Genomic DNA, 21,874 nt, shown 5'->3' with positions numbered 1-21,874 from the left:
GGGGGTCCAGGCCAGACCCAATGACGGAGCTTGCTCTTCTGATGAGCTTGTTCAGCCTCCCCTACTCTAATCCCAGAGCCCCAGCATACCACCACATAGAAAATGGTGCTCGCCACCACCGACTGATAGAACATATGTAACATCTTACTACATACATTGAAGGACCTGAGCCTCCTCAAGAAGTAAAGTCGGCTCTGACCCTTCTTGTAAATGACCTCGATGTTCTTAGACCATTCCAGTCTATCGTCGATGTGCACTCCCAGGTACTTGTAGGAGTCCACCATCTCCACGCCACTCCCATGGATGTAGACAGGAGTAGGTTTGACCTTTTTCCTCCCGAAATCTACCACCAGTTCCTTCGTCTTTGTTACATTCAATTGCAGGTGGTTCTCCCCACACCACTCCACAAAGCTGCTGACCAGTCCTCTTTACTCTTCCTCCTACCCACCCTTGATACATCCCACATTTGCAGAGTCATCTGAGAACTTCTGCAGGTGACATGAGTTTGAGTTGTACTTAAATTCCGAAGTATAAAGGGTGAAGAGGAACGGAGAAAGAACCATCCCCTGAGGAGCCCCTATGTTACTTACTACCTGTTCAGACACACAGTTCTCACAGTCTCACAGACTGTGGTCTGCCTGTCAGATAGTCAGTGATCCACGAGATCATGGAGGCACTGACTTGCATCTCCTCCAGCTTCCTCCTAGCTGGTAGGCGAACTGTAGGGTCTCCAGTGATGAACTAACCAGGGGTCTCAGGTGGGATAAGATCAGCCTCTCCAGTGTCTTCATGACGTGAGAAGTCAGCGCAACTGGTCTGTAGTCGTTGAGGACAGAGGGGCGTCCTTTCTTCAGTACCGGGACCAGGCATGATGTCTTCAAGAGCACAGGGACTCTCTCCAAGCGCAGGCTCAGGTTGAACAGTCGCTGGAGCACTCTGCTCAGCTGATCAGCACAAGCTTACCCTGGTGCAGCCTCTTCAGCTCCCTTTTCAGCTGGTCAGCCGTGATGGTCAGCCTGGCCTGGGGGATGGTGCTCATAGAGCTGTCAGTGCTGCAGGTGTTAATGGCGGAGGTGTTGGAGAGTGGCGGCTGTGGGGGATGGGGAGTGAGAAGCAGTTGGGGGTTTTAGATGTTGGCGGCCATGATTGTGGGGGGATGGAGTAGGTGTTGGACAGTCACAGCTGTGAAGGGTTTAGCAAAGAGAACAAAGAACATAAAGACCCAAATGCAAATACAGTAAGTCAATATATTAGCTATTCATAGCTATTAGCTATGAAATTCTTGTCAACACATCGCTTCCATATGTTTCTTTTCAACTATGATTTCTGAATACTTTAATAGTTAAATGTCACCAGTCTCAGTTAATACAGCCCTCCCTGTGTAAAATCATTTGCGACAATTTGTTATAGACCAATAGTGAACTGCTAGCTTATACAATATTATAGATCACCAAATAATGACAGCCACCTATGTCATTTATTCACAATAACCTGAGATTCATTTGCTACATTCACTTCCAAAACAGGCTGAGGAGTTTCCAAAATAGTAAATTCCCACACAGCCTTCTGGCTGCTCTGTTAGACATGACTGATCATTGATGTTTTACTTATTTCATTTTTTTTTAATTCTGGCATTACTGGGATGGAAGAGATACTTTATTATTGTTCAGCTATGATAAAGAAAGTACCCCAGAGAGAAAAAAGAATCGGGAGTTAATCATATGTAAACAGCCTGTAAGACTTCCCCAGTCTCTTCAGATGAGTGTAAGAACCAGATATGATGTTTAAAATATGATGAAAAGTAAAACGACTGGCAATGCAAGGTGTAGGTCTGCAATACTGAACCATATGTTTTGTTCTTTCCCCTCCTATCTGAAAGTGAAAGCATCCCTTGTAATGTTGTTTCTGCTAATGAACTGCCACTTGCTATGAAACAACCATTTCTTGAAAACCTAAAGCAAAAGCATAAGAACTTGATTTAGATATTTAAGACCATCTGGCTGTTTTACGAGAGCTACAATACCCACTGCCTCCCTCTAGCACGGCTGTAGAAGTGTTGTATTACATTTCACAGTTTGAAATCGCTGACTCCTGCCAGGTTCACTGATGCAGTCTCTGACTTTGACTCACACTTGTTAGATGCCCAGGCCAAATCCACTGAAGATTTGGTTGAGTTATACAGCAGGTCTCCGTCAAATATATGTGATAGCCTCCCGAGAAATCTCAGTCTGTTTCTTCTTCTCATCTTCTTCTGAGCATTTGCACTTTGTGAAATCTGTGGGTTGCGAGTTAGAACACAGGGGGAGGGACAGCCATCTACAAGTAATTTCATTCTTTACTTTTATTGAGTCATCCCACACGCCTTTTCTCAATCATTAACATCCATCCAGTATACAAAAGCCTCTTATTCGTGTCAAGGCTGCCTGGAGCGTATCCAAGAAGCACAATGGTCCATGGCAGGACTGTGCCCTAGACTATACACCATTCCTTTACAGGACACTCACATCAGTACGCAGGGACAGCATACAGAATGAGTCTCAATCCAGAATCAAATACAAGTCCCAACAGCTGTGAGGTAGCAGCAGCAGTAAACACCACAAAGGAAAATCTAAATGGGTTATTTGATGTGCAGGATTTCTGCAAGCCAAATGTATATTGTCCCAGATATTGTAATAACGTATTCCTCTCCATTCCTCCGAACATCTATTACACCTTCCCCTTCACCCACAGTAACTGTGTGCTGATTTCTATATTGGAGTTTTGGGGATTTCTTTCTCTTGATCTGAGAAGGTAGCTCAATCCACTTTCACTGACACAGTACGTGAAACTCTTCTCCACACCTTGTTGTCATGATCCGATTCTTACTTCTTTCTGTGTCCAAGCTTTTCAGTTCTTTGCTGATTTGTTATAATATGTAATAATGAGTTGCTTGGCTCTGGCACTGTCACATCATCACTCAAACTATTAGAACTTAAAGATTTTAAAAATCTACATCCTGAAAGCTAACTTTTGGCCAAAGTCATACAGCATATCATAAAAAATCTTAACTGCATGGTCATTTTTAAAAAGCAGCTCTATGAACTCTCTCCATCACCTTTCATACAATTTCAGACAAAAGTGCTGCCTCTGACACTATCAATCATACAATCCTCCTAAATACAACAGAGACCTAAGTGGGTAAAGTAACTCTGGGATTACTTTAAATCAGTTTTAGTTTCTATCTCTCTGATCAAAAACAATTTCTGACAAATAGGATGCAGAGATTTTTAGACTTCAGCCACACGTTAGTTTATGGATTGCAAATTACGACACTATTAATTATATTAAGTCAGCTGTTAAAACATTTGTGAAGTATTATAGATGGAACAAGCCATCCTCTGCAAATAAATGTGTGGTCAGAGATATAGTTCAGTCTATGGCCAGCACTGGGGTTTTGTCACTAGCATGCCAATTAAACTACAGGAAAAGCTGTTTATTACATTTGACACTATCAATACTTTAGTGGTATTCTACTCATCACCCAGTTATCAATCACCACTCCTTTGCCTCATGTTCCTGGTCTGTCCTCTTTCTCAGCTCACCTGTAGTTGTCTCCAGCTGAAACATTTTGATTTCTCTTCTTTTCAGCACGAAAATGAACCTCTACTCTATACTCCTTTGCAGCTTACATTCTGACATAGGTCCCTGCTTGATAATATACTAATTTATGACACATTAGTAAATAGCATTTACAACCCCTAATCCAAAGGGTTACAGACATTGTAAGAGGAAGAAGTAAGTAAGAACTTCTGGTGTCCCACAAGGCTCAGTTCTGGGTCCTCTTCTATTCAGCCTCTAAATGTTATCACTTGGCCAGCTCATCTGCTGCCATGATGTCAACAACAAGGTTTTTACAGCACAACAGTGACAAGATATGGTCATGCCTCTCTACACACTGCATGACACCTTCACAAAGCGAGACAAGCTCGGCAACTCAAATGAAAAACCTTGGTGTACCTCTCAAACCCATTGCTAAGATTTACAACCCATCAGAAACATGACAAGGCTTTTTTTCACTTGCACAACATTTCTTGTTTAAAACCTTTCTAATTCCCATCAGATTTAGTGTAACTGGCTTCTATATTCCCATTCTCGAGATAGGATTACTGGTTCCTATACTCCTGTTCTTCAGATAAGACCCTACCAATAGTTTATTATAGGATTATTGTAATGGAGTCCTTATCTTGACGTACAGTACCTGTATAAAAATATAAAGAATCCAGCTCCTTGCTGCCTACAACACAAATTGAGTTATTATATTCCTTCCTGATAACTACTCTTTGGATTCTGTTTTGCTATCTGTTTTCATCAGAAGACAACATACAATGGGCAATAAATCTTTGTAGAATTATGTGCCAAAACCGTGGCATGCATAATACTCACAGCCAAATTAAAATGTTTTTGAAACTACCATTACCAAATTTGTAATACAACTGGACATGTTTTTTTGGTCTTTTAATTGTAAAGTGCTCAGAAATTTCCTGACATGAAAGGTGTTATTTCAAAATCAAATTATTAAATCCAATAATTCTAACACTTCTAGAATTCATCAATGATTATATATGTTTTTTCTTTTGAATTTTAACAAGCTTATTTAGTTGATATTTTAATAGGCAGTAATGAAGTCATGGAGGTGATCTTGCCCATTTTCACATACTTAGCAAAGAAAATAATCATAAATGTGAAGTTTATTCCATGCTAAAAAGAGAAGAAAGGAAACACAACGTTTTGGCTGTGGAGCCTTCTTCGGGTGTCAAGAAGAAGGCACCTGAAGAAGGCTTTACAGCTGAAAATTTGATAAAAATGAGTTGCTGTATCTTACTATCTTCTTGATACCCTGAGGTGCTTTTCCACTCGGGCTCGGTTGAAATTTGCCGTAATTGCAAAAATGTGAAAATTGCCGCCAAACAAGACAGTCAACAACAAGAACAAGCAAAAATTATAATAGGAATGAGGATTTAAGGGGATAAACTGGCCAAAATATCTGTTCATTATAAGTCAGTTTTGCATAATACTTAGAATAAAACATACATGCCTTCTGGCACTGCTTACAAAAATGCAATATTTACATTTGCACTTTGGCATATTACAGAAGCATATTACAAATGTTCTAGCATTACAGTTACGGGCGAAACACCTGTTTCTAATGCTAAGCACTGAATCCCAAAGTGCATTTCATCTCAAGGCACAGACATTGCAAAAATATGCCTAAACCACCCTTTTATTCGCATTAAATGTACATAGTTTCTTTCCCTCGTGGTTACATACCTGTAAGCATAAATATTGTGGGTGGCATTTCCAATCTTCTTATTTTCATGAAGTTTACTCAGGACCATTTTCACCTACAAAATCAAAGATATGGACTACAGATTATTTATACTATAGATTATTCTATTAATCTAGCAGACAAAAATCTGCACCTTAAACACTTTTGAATACACTATGTGATTATGAAATCTTATGCAAACAATTATTATTATTGTTCTTGTTCTTTTCATTCACCAATGGCTTTCTAAGCCTGTTCACACCCTGTTCATGATCTAAAATCTTTCCTAAAGCCCCCTGTTGGCTCTCTGATCTTCTTCAGCAGGCTGACAATGAGTACAATGAGGGTTTTAATTTCTACATTATAAAGAACACATTAGATGATTTCTTGGAATTTTAATGACAAGAACTGAAGGTCAATTAAGGTCGTCATTATGTTGTGAACCAACATGTTTACTGATATCTGATTGGTCGTATGAGAACGTAGCCTTGCTTAGCTACTGGGAAATAATGGAACTGGAGTGAAACCAGGGCCATATCACTGCTGGCAGAACTCGGAGACTAGAAAGATGCATTTTATGTTGAACAGGCTCAAAAATGAAAGGATGTTTACAAACGTAGAGTTCTGTCCAGTCAGAGGCTTCAATAAGGTCACCATGCACAGTGTCCATGTCCTGGGTACAGAATGAGGTCTGCTTCCTGGAGTCAGGCATTACTGGAATCAGTGCCATTTGCCATTTGCCAACTGTAGCTGGGTTATCTCCTCTGGCAGTGCTTACAGTACTTCGACAGCTGTTGTTGGGACTGGGTGGGAAAAGTATCCAGGGGACGTTCTCAGTTTTTCAAAACCACAAAACACACTCTACATGAGGATATTCAGCAGGAAACAATGTTACGGGAGTATCCATCCTCACAGGACACTATATCTGTAGGACAAAGCAGATACAGCTGCACAGCTCTTACGGTACCAACGCATTCACTCATACTACCAAAGCCTTTTCATCACCGTTAAAAGCTAAGAGGAACTTATACAGACATACATAATACATACTGTACAACGAGAGGAATTAAAAACGCAAGAAATACTGTTGTCTCCAAAACTCATTTGTTGACTCTCAGTATTATTAGGAATATACATATCAGTATAATCAGTATATATAGGAATTTACTATACTTTAATTTTAAACAGTATGTATATGTTAAGATATTCATCTATTTCAGTGTAATTTTTGTATATTTTCTTGCTTAATATCGCAGTTGCCACAACTCCTTTTAATAGCTTCACAGAATATGATTAAACAAACCTAATTAACTGTGTAATTAAGTTGTGCTGTATTTACATTAGCATTTATTCAAGTTTATTACTGTTGTTTAACCTGTGAGCACAAACAGTTCGGGAACGGAACTTGATTATGTGAGTGTATCGGAGATGTGACACATCTTCTTTTTCACAGTTTAGATTTAACCTGATTTGATTCAAGCAATACGTTTAATAACAACAACTATCCTTCAATCTCATGTGCTTCTGTCTTTTCTCCAAGACAATTAAAGGTATTAGAATTGTTTCAAACAATATTATAATAATTAACAAAAAATATCCTTTCAAACCTATTTAAAAACCTCCATTAATATTAATGGATTTCAGTCTGAAGCTATAACTCTAATTTGATTTAAGGCCTCTCGATATGGAAATCTATATTAAAATGTAAAAGTAATCATTTTTTTCCACACAGGAAAAAAAAGAAAAAAGGAACTAAAAAGACAATTAGAATACCTGAGTTTTCATGAAAGGTTATACCACACCAATAACATTTTCTATGTGTGTAAAACAGCCATCCTCAGTTATTTTTCAATTCAGACAAAAGTCAGCCCTAATAATTTGCAAAGAGTCATCAGTGAGTACAATGTGATCTTCTTTATTAGAGAGGTGATTCTGCCATTGTCAAACACTTGACAGGAGGTATAAATGACATAAATTCACATTATATAACCAGTACTTACCAGCTATTAAAACCAAAATGCTAATATAGAGAGCAAACAGAATCCTCAATTTAAATACGAAAATAATTAATCCTGTCTTACACAGATAACGTGCCAATGTGGATATGAATCACTGAGACATACCTGTATAAAGCCTGACTGTAGAAAACTATATAGTATTTGACTATGAAAGTAGGGTTTTGGTCTTTCAAATATTGGCAAATTTACTTGAAATAGGTTCATTGCTGGTATTTCTGTGATTTTGTCATATTTAGATCATGATACCAAGCAAATAATCTACCCATAACTATCCATTTCTCCCTGTAAACGAATGTCTCATATGTACTGTATGCTCTTACATAAACCATGCAGAGTACAACTGTAACCTGCCTGAAAGCTTTTCCCTACAGAAGCATTTTTTTTACTAAATTCTGACCAATAATATCACTCCCGTTTTGCATTTTCGAATCTGTGTTGGGAGACCTTGCAAAGCGATGTGTTAAACACTATTTCAGAAATCCTATGCCGATCACAGTAGCTCCACAGGTGAGCTACTTGAAGAGAATAGCACAGTATTACCTAACTTTACATCCAGGCTTCAATTACAGATTGTCACTTCCCCTCACACTCATCATAAGACAGAATGAGGTATCCAGCATAATCAGAGTGCATTGTATATCACAGAATCTCTCAATTTTAAACTCAAAATTACTAGGAAGAAATGCTAAATAAATTACCAGAAAACACTACAGGGCATGGAATAAATGGAATAAAACCAAGACAAGCCAAGGCAACAGGAACTGAATTTCAAAAGCATTGTATTTGAATAGTCCTTTAATCGAATTTTCCAGAAACATATTTCAAGCCCTCTTCCGTGATTTCTTTTTTTCTGTTAAATTATCTTTATGTACGTGCTTTTATTAACTACAAGATCTGAAAAAAAATGTTTTTAAAAACTATTCTTCTGCGAAACGCAAAGGACTTCCCTCAGGAAATGGTAAAAGCATATTTTACTTTTATGTTAATATTCATTTTCTAGCAAATGATTACTTTGAAAACCTTAACGAAAGCCTTAGTATTTCTTGATTAATGACACACTTTGGTTTACTAAAAGATCAAAAAGACTCGGTAACCATTGTCTGTGATTCAGAAGAAAACCTTTTCAGAATGTTAAGGGTGCTAATCTGCTTGAAATCCTCTCTTCTGTACTGATTTAATCTACACCACATCTTTGTAAGCTTTAGCATTTTTGTATTTACCATTTTGCCTTTCATCTTACCTGACTATCAATAACAACAAAACCAATACCATGTTGTATAGCAACATTATCAAGATGATTCAAATCCGATGTAAATTCAAATCTAATACATGTAAATTCTGGAAAACATAACGTGAATTACCCCCTGCATGATATTATTAGGCTGTTTTGCACCTACAATGCTTTGCTGCAGTGGTAAAGGATGCAGTAGGATCTGTCTTCACCTGCCAGCTTGAAATGACCTACTGTATACAATATTAAGTATTAATACAGTATTAAGGTTTAAGTTTTAAGGTAGAAGAATAATATAATAATGCTGTAAATTAGAAAAACATACCCCCACCACCCCTTTCCTTATGCATATTATGGAATAGATAAAATGTGTGTTGGGGATATGTTCTTCTGGCCCAGGTTAATCCCTGGTTTGATTTGATTACTATCTGCATAAATCTTGAAACAAAACCGCTTCCACCTTCAGATCCAACTGAAATATTTATAATACATTTTTAAAGGATGAAAATATTCAATGTAATATAACATAACTTGACTTGGGGCGGTGGGGTGGCTCTGTGGCTAAGGATCTGCGCCTGTGGCTGGAAGGTTGCTGGTTCGCATCCTGCGGCCGGCAGAGGAGTCCTACTCCGTTGGGCCCCTGAGCAAGGCCCTTTACCCCAGCAGCTCCAGGGGCGCTGTATAAATGGCGCTGTGCTCCATGCTTCTCTCCCTGTCTGTGTGTCTCATGGAGAGCAAGTTGGGGTATGCGCAAAGATGAATTCATAAGACAATAAATTGTATATGGCCAATAAAATGATCTTATCTAATTGGTCTCAAAATGATTCAATGTTATTTTATTGCTTTACAAAAAATGAATGCAGGTTGGAGGGCAATTTTAAACAATACATAAATGTCGATACTGGGCCTGTCATTTCAGAGATTAAAGAAACTCCTTTTTTTAAAGGAACAAATGTATAAATGTATTTTTGTAGAAAGAAAAGCTCTAAAATTAATAACGTATGAAAAAAACTAAATATAAAGTAGAATATCTTTAATAAATTTAGTCTATGGCAGCAAATAATTTACTATTGTAACAGCAACAACTTTCACTTGTGAAGGTGGCCTATATGTTTTCAGTTTAGTGCTTGTAATTTCCTCTTGGTTATGAAAAAGCTATAACTGATTTACAGTAAATTATTACTCGAATGTATTCTAACAGTAAAATCGATATGTCATTTCCTCTGCACCCTGTTTTATATCTCACACTGTCTGAAAAATGAAAGAAATGAAATATGTTGTGACATTCTTCTGTAGCACCTTTATTGCTTTACTTCAGAAGTAATGGAAACTGACTAAATATAACCTGTACAGTACTTGTGCCAAGTCACAATGGCATTGCATAAAGGATGGACATCGACTTTTAACAGGTAACTTCTGCTCAATTTGTATTGTAAATGTAGAGTCAAAGTAATTTTCATGAAATGCCAAAGTGTTACATAATAAAAGAAAAAGCACACCTTTTAAAAGATGTGCTGAAAGCGCCAAAAACCATCTGAGAGAGGGAACCCCTGCAGTCCCGAAGCAGTCACAAACAGAATAGAAACAGATATCCACAGAACTACAATGGAACCCCTGCCATGAAAACCACTCATTGTCCACACACAAAACAGTTAAAATAAACCTAAAAATGTCCTTGAAACACTAAAAGCCTATCAATTTGTTCCCGATTTTCCCTAGGAGCGACAAGATACAATGAGCTGCTTCGTTGGTTTTACTAGAATTGTTTGCCTTTAAAACATGTTAAAACTGCTCAGTGAAATGTACTTAAAGTTAGAAATGTTGGAACATGGAAATGTAGCTGGCAGTAATTTAATGACATAAGGTATCGTGGATACAGTCACCCACAATCTTCTGAACCCCTGAAGCACTATAACCGACAGAAAATTCCTGTAATTTACCCAGACCTGGTCAGGTATGTTAATACATGATCAGATTTGTAGATACTACTTGGACAATTGCTTGCAAACACCTACAACTACAGCCACTAACACAGCTGGACATCAGAAACCTGTTCAGGAACCCCGATAATAATAACGTCATGGATCAATGTCAATGTCAACATGAATGACAAGCCCCCAGACAACTAGAAAAGGGTAGTGTTTTCTGATGAATCTCAGTTCTGTGTTGCAAAGGGGAAAGACAATGTTTGATGGCATAAAAAGTAATGGAAGGCTCTAATGTCTATTTTAGGAGGTGTATTTTACAGCTGCCTATTGCAATTTCACCACACAGGATAAGATAGTTGCTTTTTCAGACTCGTGTTCACACCCAAGGAAAAACAGAGAAAAACCAGCATCAACACAACCTCTGATAATGATAATGTTCCAAATGATGTTAATTGCATCTCCGCAAGATTTGGAGGCTTTCTGTGTCTGTCTGGTATCAATGTCCACCTTATCACATGATCTGAACCTGAGGATCTATAATACCGCCACAGCAGGTTTTTAATAAGTTAAATGGAGAACCATCCCTGTGATCTGTGAGCAATTTATCTACCAGTTCCAGCTATGACTTACTGCATACTACTACTATTACTCATGGTAGGAACACTGGGAAATTGATCCTTTATGTGAGGGTATCTGACACGACAGCACAATCTGACCCATATCTTTATAGGAACAAGTAATAGGTTTATTCCATGCTGAAAAAAAGAAGAAAGAAAACACAATGTTTTGGCCATGGAGCCTTCTTCAGGTGCTCACATAAACCTATTACTTGTTCCTTTGCAGCCTACTTATGCTGACGCAGCTACCCACCTGAACTCCCATATCTTTATATACTGCATTATAGATAGATCGATAAGACTTTATTGATCCCGTAGGGAAATTGATTAAATCTATATATGACTTTATATATATATGAGATATATATATATGACTTTAGAACTAAAGCTGCGGTTGGGCATTATAGTAGCAATTCTCCAGTCTCTGGGAACTACCCCTGTCTTGAGCGACTACTGAAGGAGCCGTGTCTCTGAATAATAGACCCCCGATTATGTTGGTGCTGCTCTGGGTGCCTCTGCACTCCCAGCTCTGCCACCGCTGGATCTGACCTTTCTTGATATTTCTATGCGGCTCTTGCTGCTCCAGTCCTTGGTGCTGTTATCGGCCTGTGATGTGAAAAGGTTACCACCATTGTCAGGGGTGAGGGTAGTAGGGTTTTTGTTATTTTTCCTAACTTGTTCTTGATTTGTTCATTTAAAATGAATAAAAATTTGTTCATGAATAAGTGTACTTTCGAAACCAACACCAAAATTACATTAGAATAAGTGTCTCCTATAGCCAAAAGCTTTAAACAAACTTAATATTAAGACTTTGTTTTAGAAAACGAGGAACTCCTATATTATGTAAAAGATGTTCATGTATAGTATAACATTTAAGGGACAAAACTCTATGAACATAACAGCAGTGTATTTAAGACCTCTTACTTTCTAATGATGCAAAAAACATATTACATATTACAAATTCCTAAGATGTATACGTAATAACAGTTACAATGAATATTGCAAAGCTTTACTTTGCTTTCAGCTAATAATTTCTTACCTTCAACATCCTGGAAAATTACAAATTGCTCAATGGCATTTGTGTAATAGGTTTATATAACACAGTGGGGACAGCTTCTAGAACAAACAATGACAAGCAAGCATCCTTAAATCTCTTTGTTAAAAAATTGATTAAAAGTCCCCAGTGGCTCAATCAGTAAAGACAATTGTTGGGAGCAGAAGTTGAGCCCTATAATCCACACATCAGTTGTTTGAGTCTGAAGTGCCGTTAGCAAACTGTGACTGGGATTCCCCATGCAGCTGCTCATAATTGGCCATGCACCACTGAGGCAGAGCTTGAGCTGGCCAGACTGTCTTCCGTCTGACCTGCAATATCGACTTTCTGAAAGCTTGCCGTGCTCTCAGTGAGCACTTCAAAAGGTTAATACTAACCCTGCTGTAGGTGCACTGTTTCAGAGGGCATTGACTATTAGGTGACCACTCAAAACATATACATTTACTCCAACATATAGAATGAAACTATTTGCCTTTTTCCAAATTAAAAAGGAAAAAAATGAAACCAAACAATCTGACCAAAAAGATGGTATTGACTTGTTAAAAAATGCACTTACTGAGGCCAGTCAAAAGTATAATATTACTTGAAAATAGTTGAAGGTTCCCTAAAACATATAACATACAGTATCTGTAGAGCATAGCGGAAACTGTAGGATAATAAAAATGTACAACACCAAGAACAACAGCCAAAATGCAAATATTTAGGAACATTATATTGATAAACCTTTATCTTAAATGCAGAAAATATAAAAACTTCCTTTTAACAGAAATATAGATTACAATTTTTATAGGTTAAAGACAAAGTGGATTTTTTTAAAAGGATGATTTCTGTACTTCTCCATGTTTTGCAAAGAGCTTCCAAAAACATTTCAGAAAAAAGAAGCTTGATAATTTAAGATTAAATAATTTGCTGAAAAACAACCGTATATTAATATTAAGGTGCTGTAACTGGTGGGAGTGTTTACATAAAGGTATATTTTTGCTTTGTGGAGGCTTGGAGGAGAACTACATTTCCCAGAAATCTTAGTAATGATGTCACTGAATGATCTAGGGTAAAAGGTGAAAGAGGGATATTGGACAGGAAAGGAACACAGTTATTGTGGTTCTGCTTTGATCTGTGGAACCCAAGTATGCAAATAACTTGAGTTGGGAAATTCTGTTGTTTTGTTTGAGGACGAAAAACTCTTCTGGAAAAAGGACTTTGAATCTTTTACCCTACTTGGAGAGAGGCTTTTGCGATGGTAATATTTTGCTAGATAGGTGTTTTGCTCCACCTGATAGTCATAAGAAGAAGTATAATCAGGACTCATTGAGCTATGTTTCTCATAACACAATACCAGCAGTCTTGGGAAAACATCTGATGTGTTCTTAATTCAAACACTACTTACTGTATTATAAGAACCAGATACAGAACACCGACTCAGCCTTTCATATCACACTGCATTTAATAATTATTGGAAACCATGGAGTAATCACAACAGATAAGGGGGAATCAGATTATTACTGATGTGTGTGATACGAAACAGTAAATTAACAGTACTGTGAACCTGTTTATTATACACCAATTTTTCTATAAGGAGATGAAGAAAGAAGATCGGACACGGCCATTCCTTTATAAATTTGTCATCCAAACTACAGCATATATTCCTACATTCAATTTAACTAAATTACATAGCACATAGTGCTGTTTGTATGAAGAATTTCAACTTTGTCATTCAATCAAAAACTTTAATATTTTCAACATTCCTAAACCTCAAAGCTTAATTTTAGATTTTCCTAGTGTCATCATCATAAAATGAAAAAAGGAAGGACTATGTATAAATGAATAACATTCTGACTTTCAGCACTTCTAACAGTGAAAAACATGGCCAATGCCAGTCATTATTTTATTTCCATACTCATGCTGAATAGAATTTATGACTCATGAATATAAGTAGTTACATACCTATATAAGTGCATATCAGACTCAGACAATGCTTGTAAGATGGCAAAGAACTGACAAAAGTTTAAAGTTTACATTCACATGAAGTGAATGTCTGCACCCCGGAATGTCTTCTTTGGGAATAACTATTGCGAATAAAATGTTATTAATTAAACCACTATCTCATTTTTGCCATTTACAAGAAGTGTATAAGAGCTAGTAAATGTGAGAATCCTGCCATAAGGGGAGTAAAGAAAAACAATTTTACCAGTCACTGGACCACAATATCAACAATCTCCAGGATTTAATTACGCCATTAAACAGAAACCAGTTAACAGTGCAGTACAGATTTGTATCGGCTAAAATACAATTTACAATATGAGACAAAGTCATTCAAAACACTACTGAAAACTTTCAATTTCAATCTTGCCACTTTTTTTATTTTTACGTGTTTATTTGCTTTTTAATATGATATGATTTTAAAGCCACTATGTATACGTTTCATGATCAAACTCTAATTACTAATAATTCTATATACTGCATATCATTTAAAAGATAATTCTATTAGTGTTATGCAGTATTGTGACAGTATGTCATTTGAAATTGTGGTAGCAAAATGGCAACAACATTCTGTCTCACAATGTAAACATTTATTGAGTGAAATTGTGTGTCACTAGTACAGTAGCATACAGTATGATTAGTGCAGGAAAGAGCTAATGGTTTAATAAAAATTTAATACTGTACCGATTTGTCTGTCAGCTGATGTTATATGTTATAAGTTATATGAATGTCCTACATCAGATTATTGGAAAAAATAAAAACGCTGTGACACACTGCTGTCCGGGGTACCGCAGTGCCTATGGCGATATATTGACTGACACCTAACGCATCTGTGTGTGGGCACAATTAGACCTGTCTCATTAACTGCAGGGAGTCAGTTCATTCATTACACATAGCTCAGCCTCTGCAGTAGAAAATTGATCCAGGCTCTCTCAGCTATTCCAGGCTGGTGTCAAACAGCCCCAGTGCATTTCGGACATGCCAACTAATAAGGAGTACATCGTTAAAAGGTATACCTGTTTGAGTGTCACAACTGGAGCTAAATGTGCCTGGAAGGTACTACGCCTGTCAGTCACTGGTTCACCATGTTTAATTGGAGGCAGCTCTTTATCTGTGCAGAAAAAAATAATTTATAGGAAATGAATGAAAAACATGCAAAGCCATGAATAGTACAGTATAGGTCAAATGTTCACAAGCACAGTTTTAGAATTACACCGTAAATTACCAGAAAATACTTTTAAATGTTGTGGATGCTACAGAGACTATAAAAATAATAAAAAGAAGGGCTTTCCGAAAAAAATAACCTACAGTATTTATCGTGTATTGTTTTTCCAGGTCCAAGGGGAAAGTAAGATGATGCCAAGAATAATTAGCAGATGGAGAAATAACCTGCCTACATTGAATACCATCAAATTAGAAGCCCTGAAGATCCTAGAACAGGCAATTCTACAATTTGCAAAGCAGCTGTTAAAGCATTGTTACAAAACATAACACAATTAATGTCTCTGTTTTCATAGAAAAAATGCCGCTAACAATGTGTTATATAATGATTTTTTTTTCTTTTTAACAGGGAGTCCCTTTAAAGTGCAAAGCCTGCAGTTTAAATATTTTAAAACCGATCAAAAGCGGTATATCATTTCCGAGTGAAAATTAAGAAACACTGAAACACAGTGCTAACCTAACAGGAGTGAAGTTATCAATTAGTTATCAATCTGATTCTGAATTTATTTATAAAAATAAAGTAACAAAGCTTAAATGGCCAGATGGTATTAAACACACATGGTATACTGTAAGTGGAGGAAAGCGGACAAAAACAAATAATCTTCAGAAACAAATCTTTATGGAGTCACTTCAATACCTCCAGTATCTTTACTGAAAATCTGCACCGAGTTCTGCTCTGAGCTCAGCTTCAGTAAGTTATATTCCCGAATGAACTCATCCTCAAGGTCATCATCCACCTCCTCTGTCGTCTTTGTCAGTGGAAGGCCATCTGCTATAAAATAAAATTAACATAATTTAAAATTCATAAATAACTTCACATTCCATCCACATCTCTCTAAACTCCTACTTCTCTAAGCTGAAAGCCACTAAGATACAGTATAAACACATTCCAGGAGAACGAGTAAGGAACGTATATCATTTTACTTCAAAATACACCTCGTAATCTATATTCAAGTAGCTTAAGTATACTCCAGACTATTCATTTTGACATAATTTAATGAATTTACCTACAGAGTTTGTTGGGATTTAATTATTTCTGAGATGGTGCTACCAATACAAAAATTTCATATTTTAATCACACCAGAACTCTTATCAGTAAAGGCACATTCCATGTGAGGCAGAGTATGTGATAAAAGTTGGTATCTGAGTAAAACTACAGTACCATGAAAAAATATAAATATCTACAACTAGAACAGAGGAATAATTATGCCCAGTGGGTGTAATGGACTATGTCTACACATGGCCATAGGACCTTAGGGTGGACACTAACTGCAACTGATTTTTTAAAATGCTCATGTTTTTTTAAGACATACAGTAATCTACCTACACTTTTATTGACTCAGACAGTGACACACTGTGTTGTTATCTCTAATGAAAAAATAAAATATTGTTTTATATTTCTGGCTCTAGAATTGATAATACTACTTATATTTCAGTATATCTGGACTATTTTCATTACCATGATGGAAGTCTTCTAAACTGATCTAAATTTCTAAATGATCTCATAAACAGGCATATTAATTACAATACCTTTTTAAAAAAATAAAATAAAATAAACCTAATCTCAGGACAATGGAATTAATATTAAAGTGGAATTGCATTATAAAAAGCCTGTGCTATCATCCAGAATTACCTGAAATTCTAAGAAATTCTAGCTAAAAATGAGAAAAGACAAATAGCAAAGAAATCTTTTTGTATTGTTGCATAAAGCTGAGAGTAATTTTTTTTTAACAAGGCCTCGTTTCAAATATATACTTAATCACTGCTGATGACAAGATATATCTGATGGCATGGAAATTACTTTCCAGATGTAGTAATCATCATAATTATAGCATTTCACATTGCAAAGTACTAAATGGTTTAAAGAGTGGTATAAAAATCATAACATGAAAAATGTGCCTGCAGGCCACAAGTAACATATAAAATGTACTCATATCAAGATTTTCAGTTTTAGTTTTCAAAACATGTTCTACTTACTAGTCCAACAAACATACATATATTCTACTGAATGACTGTAAGTTTGCTAAAGAAATGCTAATTGAAGAAATAATTACTCATTAGTTCTAGTATTCATGTTACTTTTCTGGCCTTGGTCTTAATTTGCATTTTTAATATATATATTTTGCTACATCTGACTGCTTTTCAGACAGTTCCAATTATACTAAAGCACCTGACATTTTAATGTAGTACAAATTTAATCTGTATTAATATTTCTGTTAATGTAAAACAAACATTCATTTGTGTATTCAGTTTTAGAATATATAATTAATAAAAACAATAAAAAATCATTGTGTAGGTTAATGGCTTGGATTATACAATTAACACCGCCTTTATTCCTAAGAAGAGAAGTCTGCAATAAACTACAAAGACCTGCTGCTGAAGTGAATATCCTTGATTCAATTACTAAAGTTGGATGAGATCCTGAAATTAATTCAATACTAAAAGCCAGACAGCCTAGATCAGCCAAATGGCTTCATGTCATTTGTGAACACTGCTAAGTTCCTCAGTTTTTGTTTATTGCAAAATGGTATTTATTAGCAAGATAAGATCGAGATCTTAGGGAGGGTAAAGGTGCACTTTCCTGTATCTCAAACAGAGTATCAGGCCGCAGACTAATACAGGAACGAGATGAGAAACACAGGGGTCACACTTATATGCTAGAGAGGTCAGTTTTAAAGGACAGTGACAATGAGACATGTAGAATCTGAATGGCCCCAACATGGACACTGCAGGGCCAGCTGGAGCTCGAACCTGACCTGACTATTTCAAAGCACCACATACTGCAGTTCGCGATGGCTATCTCGAGGGGAGTGGCATTGTGGGTGCTGCACAAAAGGCATCTTTTCAGAGGAAGCTATTCTGACCACCACGGTACCGCCATTGCTGGAAAAATAAAGTATTTCTTTTGATCTTCTAGAAATAACCTTTACTTTTACTTCAGTTTTTCTGACTGTGTGTTGTAATGCTGTGATTCATTGTAATAAAACCTGTTGCACTGCCACTGTTTATCTGAACTCTGATTCACTTCTTTAGAACCCTTGAGGATAGAGATGTACTGTAGTTAATGCGTTACAAAGTCCAAATCAAACCCTTTGGGTTGTTTGTTTGTTTTTTTGTGTGCTTCACATAACAGAGATATGGAAACAAAAATGACAGATACAAGAGAAAGGAAAACATAAATACACACATATACAAAATAGAATATGATGCTACATTACAGTGAAGATAGAATCCGCAAATTTACTAGTAAAGACTTTCATAACTGTTGAGTTAGCAGACCAAACAGCCTCAGGACTGGTGCTCTTCCTGCAGAACTGATACATGTCATTCCTGCTTCTCAAGGGAAGGAGTTCAGACAGGGCGGAAGCTGGTGGGAGGGGTCACTGATGTTGTTCAGAGAGATGACAGTAACAGCCATTTATAAATGATAAAAGTTGACATGTGACACCCATTAAATTTCTTACTACAGTTCAGAGGAAGAGTTTTCACATACTTGCTCCCCTGACGATGACGGAGCTGGTGGAGCTCTTTATTATTTTGCAGGTCTGGGTTTTGATCCATCAGGAGCAAAGTATCTCTATCCCAAGGACAGCATGAGCACAGAACCACACTGGAAGGAGACCTGCACACCCAGATAAATTCAGTCATTGCATTTAATAATAATAATGCATTCAATAACTGCCTTTAAAAGAAGGAATTGCTGTTTTTTTTACTCATACTATCTGTATTGTTCTGCACTGCATTTCATTTCGACATCTTAATTTTTCACATACGTGATTAATAATTCATAGATTGTTCTCCAGAGAAGAGGTTGTTTAAATTCAAGAGACCTGCCTGGACAGTTTTACAGAAGTGATTCAATTTACAGTAAATCAAGCCCAGGGTTACCTAGTTTTTGACACCTTTTTTGTTGAATTATTAAAGACTTACAAACCTTTTGACCTGATATGATTAAACAGACACAGACAATTTTAAGATACTGCTAATTTAGCTCATGCTGATAAACTGTCAACATACACTCGGTGCATGACAACAGGGAATTGCTTTCATACCAGTTAATCAACACATATGTGCTGCATTACCAGGGAACTTGTCAGATTTCCATGAATTGATTTAATTAAAAAACAAATTTCTTTCAAACTACTGTACTCTTGAAACATAGTGAAGTATAATGGACTGTGTTAGACCTATTATCAGTTAGATGAAGCTCACTCACTACATTTCAGCTCAATTTCCCTTCGGGATCAATAAAGTATTATCTATCTATATTTAATCCCCCTTCATTTAATTTTCTATTTGTTCTATGCTCATAAGAAAAGGTTAAACAGAGACTTTCTTACAAAAAAAAGTTTTGTGCATGTTTCAAGTGCCTCCTTTCACTCGAGACCTGCATAACACTAACCTCTTGCTCAGTGCAAAATAGCAATATGATTTTTAAAAGTAGAATGCAATAAAAATCCACTATAATCTATCATACATAGTAGTCAATTGCCATTCCCTCAATATTTTACTATACAAAATCCATATGACTGCAATTAATCTACTAGAAAATCAATAATAATAATGCTCAAATTAGAGCACATGCAACACAAAGCAGATAAAGAATGAGTATTTTCTAAAAAATAACTAGCTTTTTTAATATCCCCATTGTGACAATTAGCTGATGTAGATATGCTTTCTAGTAATTACTGAGGCTTTCAAACAGTTGATATCTTCTTTGCAAAGTCAACAAGCGAAATGTATGAGCCATCTAAGGACCAGTATTCACTGCACTGACATTGTTAGATCCATTGTAAAGATCTAAAGCCAGGCACTCAATTTCAGATCCCAGAGGCTTTGATCTTTGTTCCAACCAAGATATTACTTTTTCAATTTGCATAAATCTGGCCCCGCTCAAAATGTTCAATAGATACCATAACTTTTAAAACATAATTTGAACACAATAAGTAATTACACCCGTTATGTAATTAAGACCTTAAGCTAGGCTGAGGAGACTGTAGTGCAATACCATTTAGAAGTACATATGTGTATTTATCATCTTAATGTAATTCTCCCCATGAAGTAGGCACCACAGAGGCTATCCAAGGAGCACAGGGTGTGAGGGATGGGAAAAGTCTATCGTAGGGCAGAAGACAAATGTTTTGTAAAAAATAAACACATTTACAGTGCAGTCCGTAAGTATTTGGACTGTGCATAATTTTTGTTGTTTTGGCTTTGTACTCCAGCACACTGGATTTGAAATGAAATAATGACTATGAGGTTAAATTGCAGAATATCAACTTTAATTCGAGGGTATTTATGTCTTTTTTTGGTGAACCATATAGAAATCACAGCCCTTTTTATACATACAGTAGTTCTCCCATTTCAGAGGACCGAAAGTAATTGGACACAATAACATAGTCTTAAATAAAATTGTCATGTTTAGTACTTAGTTGCAAGTCCTTTGCACTCGATGACTGCCTGAAGTCTGCGACCCACAGACATCAGCAGAGGCTGGGTATCTTCCCTGGTGATGCTCTGCCAGGCCTGTAATGCAGCCATTTTCAGTTCCTGCTTGTTTCGGGCGCTTTTTGCCTTCAGTCTTCATCTTTAGTAAGTGAAATGCAGGCTCAATGGGATTCAGGTCAGGTGATTGACTTGGCCAGTCAAGCACATTCCACTTTTTGGCCCTGAAGAACTCCATACTTGCTTTAGCAGTATGTTTGGGGTCGTTGTCCTGCTGCAAGCCAAAGCACCGTCCAATGAGTTTTGAGGCATTTGGTTGGATCTGAGCAGATAAGACTGTCACAAATGGCACACAGGCACGCAGGCAGCACCACATACCCACGCGCACTCCACACCACTCAGGAACTAATTGACACCAAGCTCTTTTCTATTTAAACGTTCCTTCCTCAATCCGCCCTGACTCATCACTGAGGCTTTCTCAGCAAGAGCTACCCTCATCTTAGATCGCAACTTCTACTTCTCTCTCGATCTTCCAATAACGACCTTTTTGTCTCACATCCTAGACTCCTCTCTTGATTAACGATTTGGATACCTTTGCCTTCTTCGGATCTTTATTTGAACCAGCTATCCAGCCACGCACAGGGTACACCTAATTAATCTTAGTTTAGGCTTTCCTGCCAAAGACGCTTCTGTACACTTCAGATTTCATCCTGCTGCTGCCGTCGGTGGTCACATCATCAATAAAGACAAGTGAGCCAGTTCCACTGGCAGCCACACATGCCCAGGCCATGACACTACCTTCACCATGTTTCCCAGAGGAGGTAGTATGCTTTGGATCACGAGCAGTTCCTTTTTTTTTCTCCCCACTTTGCTCTTTCCATCACTTACAGGTTAATTTTCGTCGGATCTGTGCATAAGACGTTGTCCTAGAACTCTACAGGCTTTTTTATGTACGTTTTAGCAAACTGTAATCTGGCCTTTCTGTTCTTGAGGCTTACCAGTGGTTTACATCTTGTGGTGAACCCTCTGAGATTATGCTGGTGTATTCTTCTCTTTATGGTAGTCTTTGCCACAT

General features: G+C 36.9%; 1 protein-coding gene across 3 annotated transcripts in view; it reads right to left on the bottom strand.

The window, feature by feature from the left end:
• The window catches only part of impact (impact RWD domain protein), a 73,354-nt gene that overhangs the window by 31,855 nt on the left and 19,625 nt on the right, over positions 1–21,874 (bottom strand). For 2 of the 3 annotated variants that reach the window (XM_088641981.1, XM_088641983.1), the window contains exons 6-8: positions 15,992–16,126; positions 15,150–15,244; positions 5,308–5,381 (exon numbers count right to left, since the gene is read on the bottom strand). In XM_088641981.1, coding sequence (XP_088498107.1) covers positions 5,308–5,381; positions 15,150–15,244; positions 15,992–16,126 — 304 coding nt within the window. The remainder of the gene's footprint in view (positions 1–5,307; positions 5,382–15,149; positions 15,245–15,991; positions 16,127–21,874) is intronic. The other variant, XM_088641982.1, reaches the window with a different exon arrangement.

This window comes from Lepisosteus platostomus, chromosome 8 (genome assembly GCF_059453375.1).
Source record: "Lepisosteus platostomus isolate fLepPlt1 chromosome 8, fLepPlt1.hap1, whole genome shotgun sequence".
Classification (NCBI taxonomy): Eukaryota; Metazoa; Chordata; class Actinopteri; order Semionotiformes; family Lepisosteidae; genus Lepisosteus; species Lepisosteus platostomus.
This window is presented reverse-complemented; position numbering and strand designations above follow the sequence as displayed.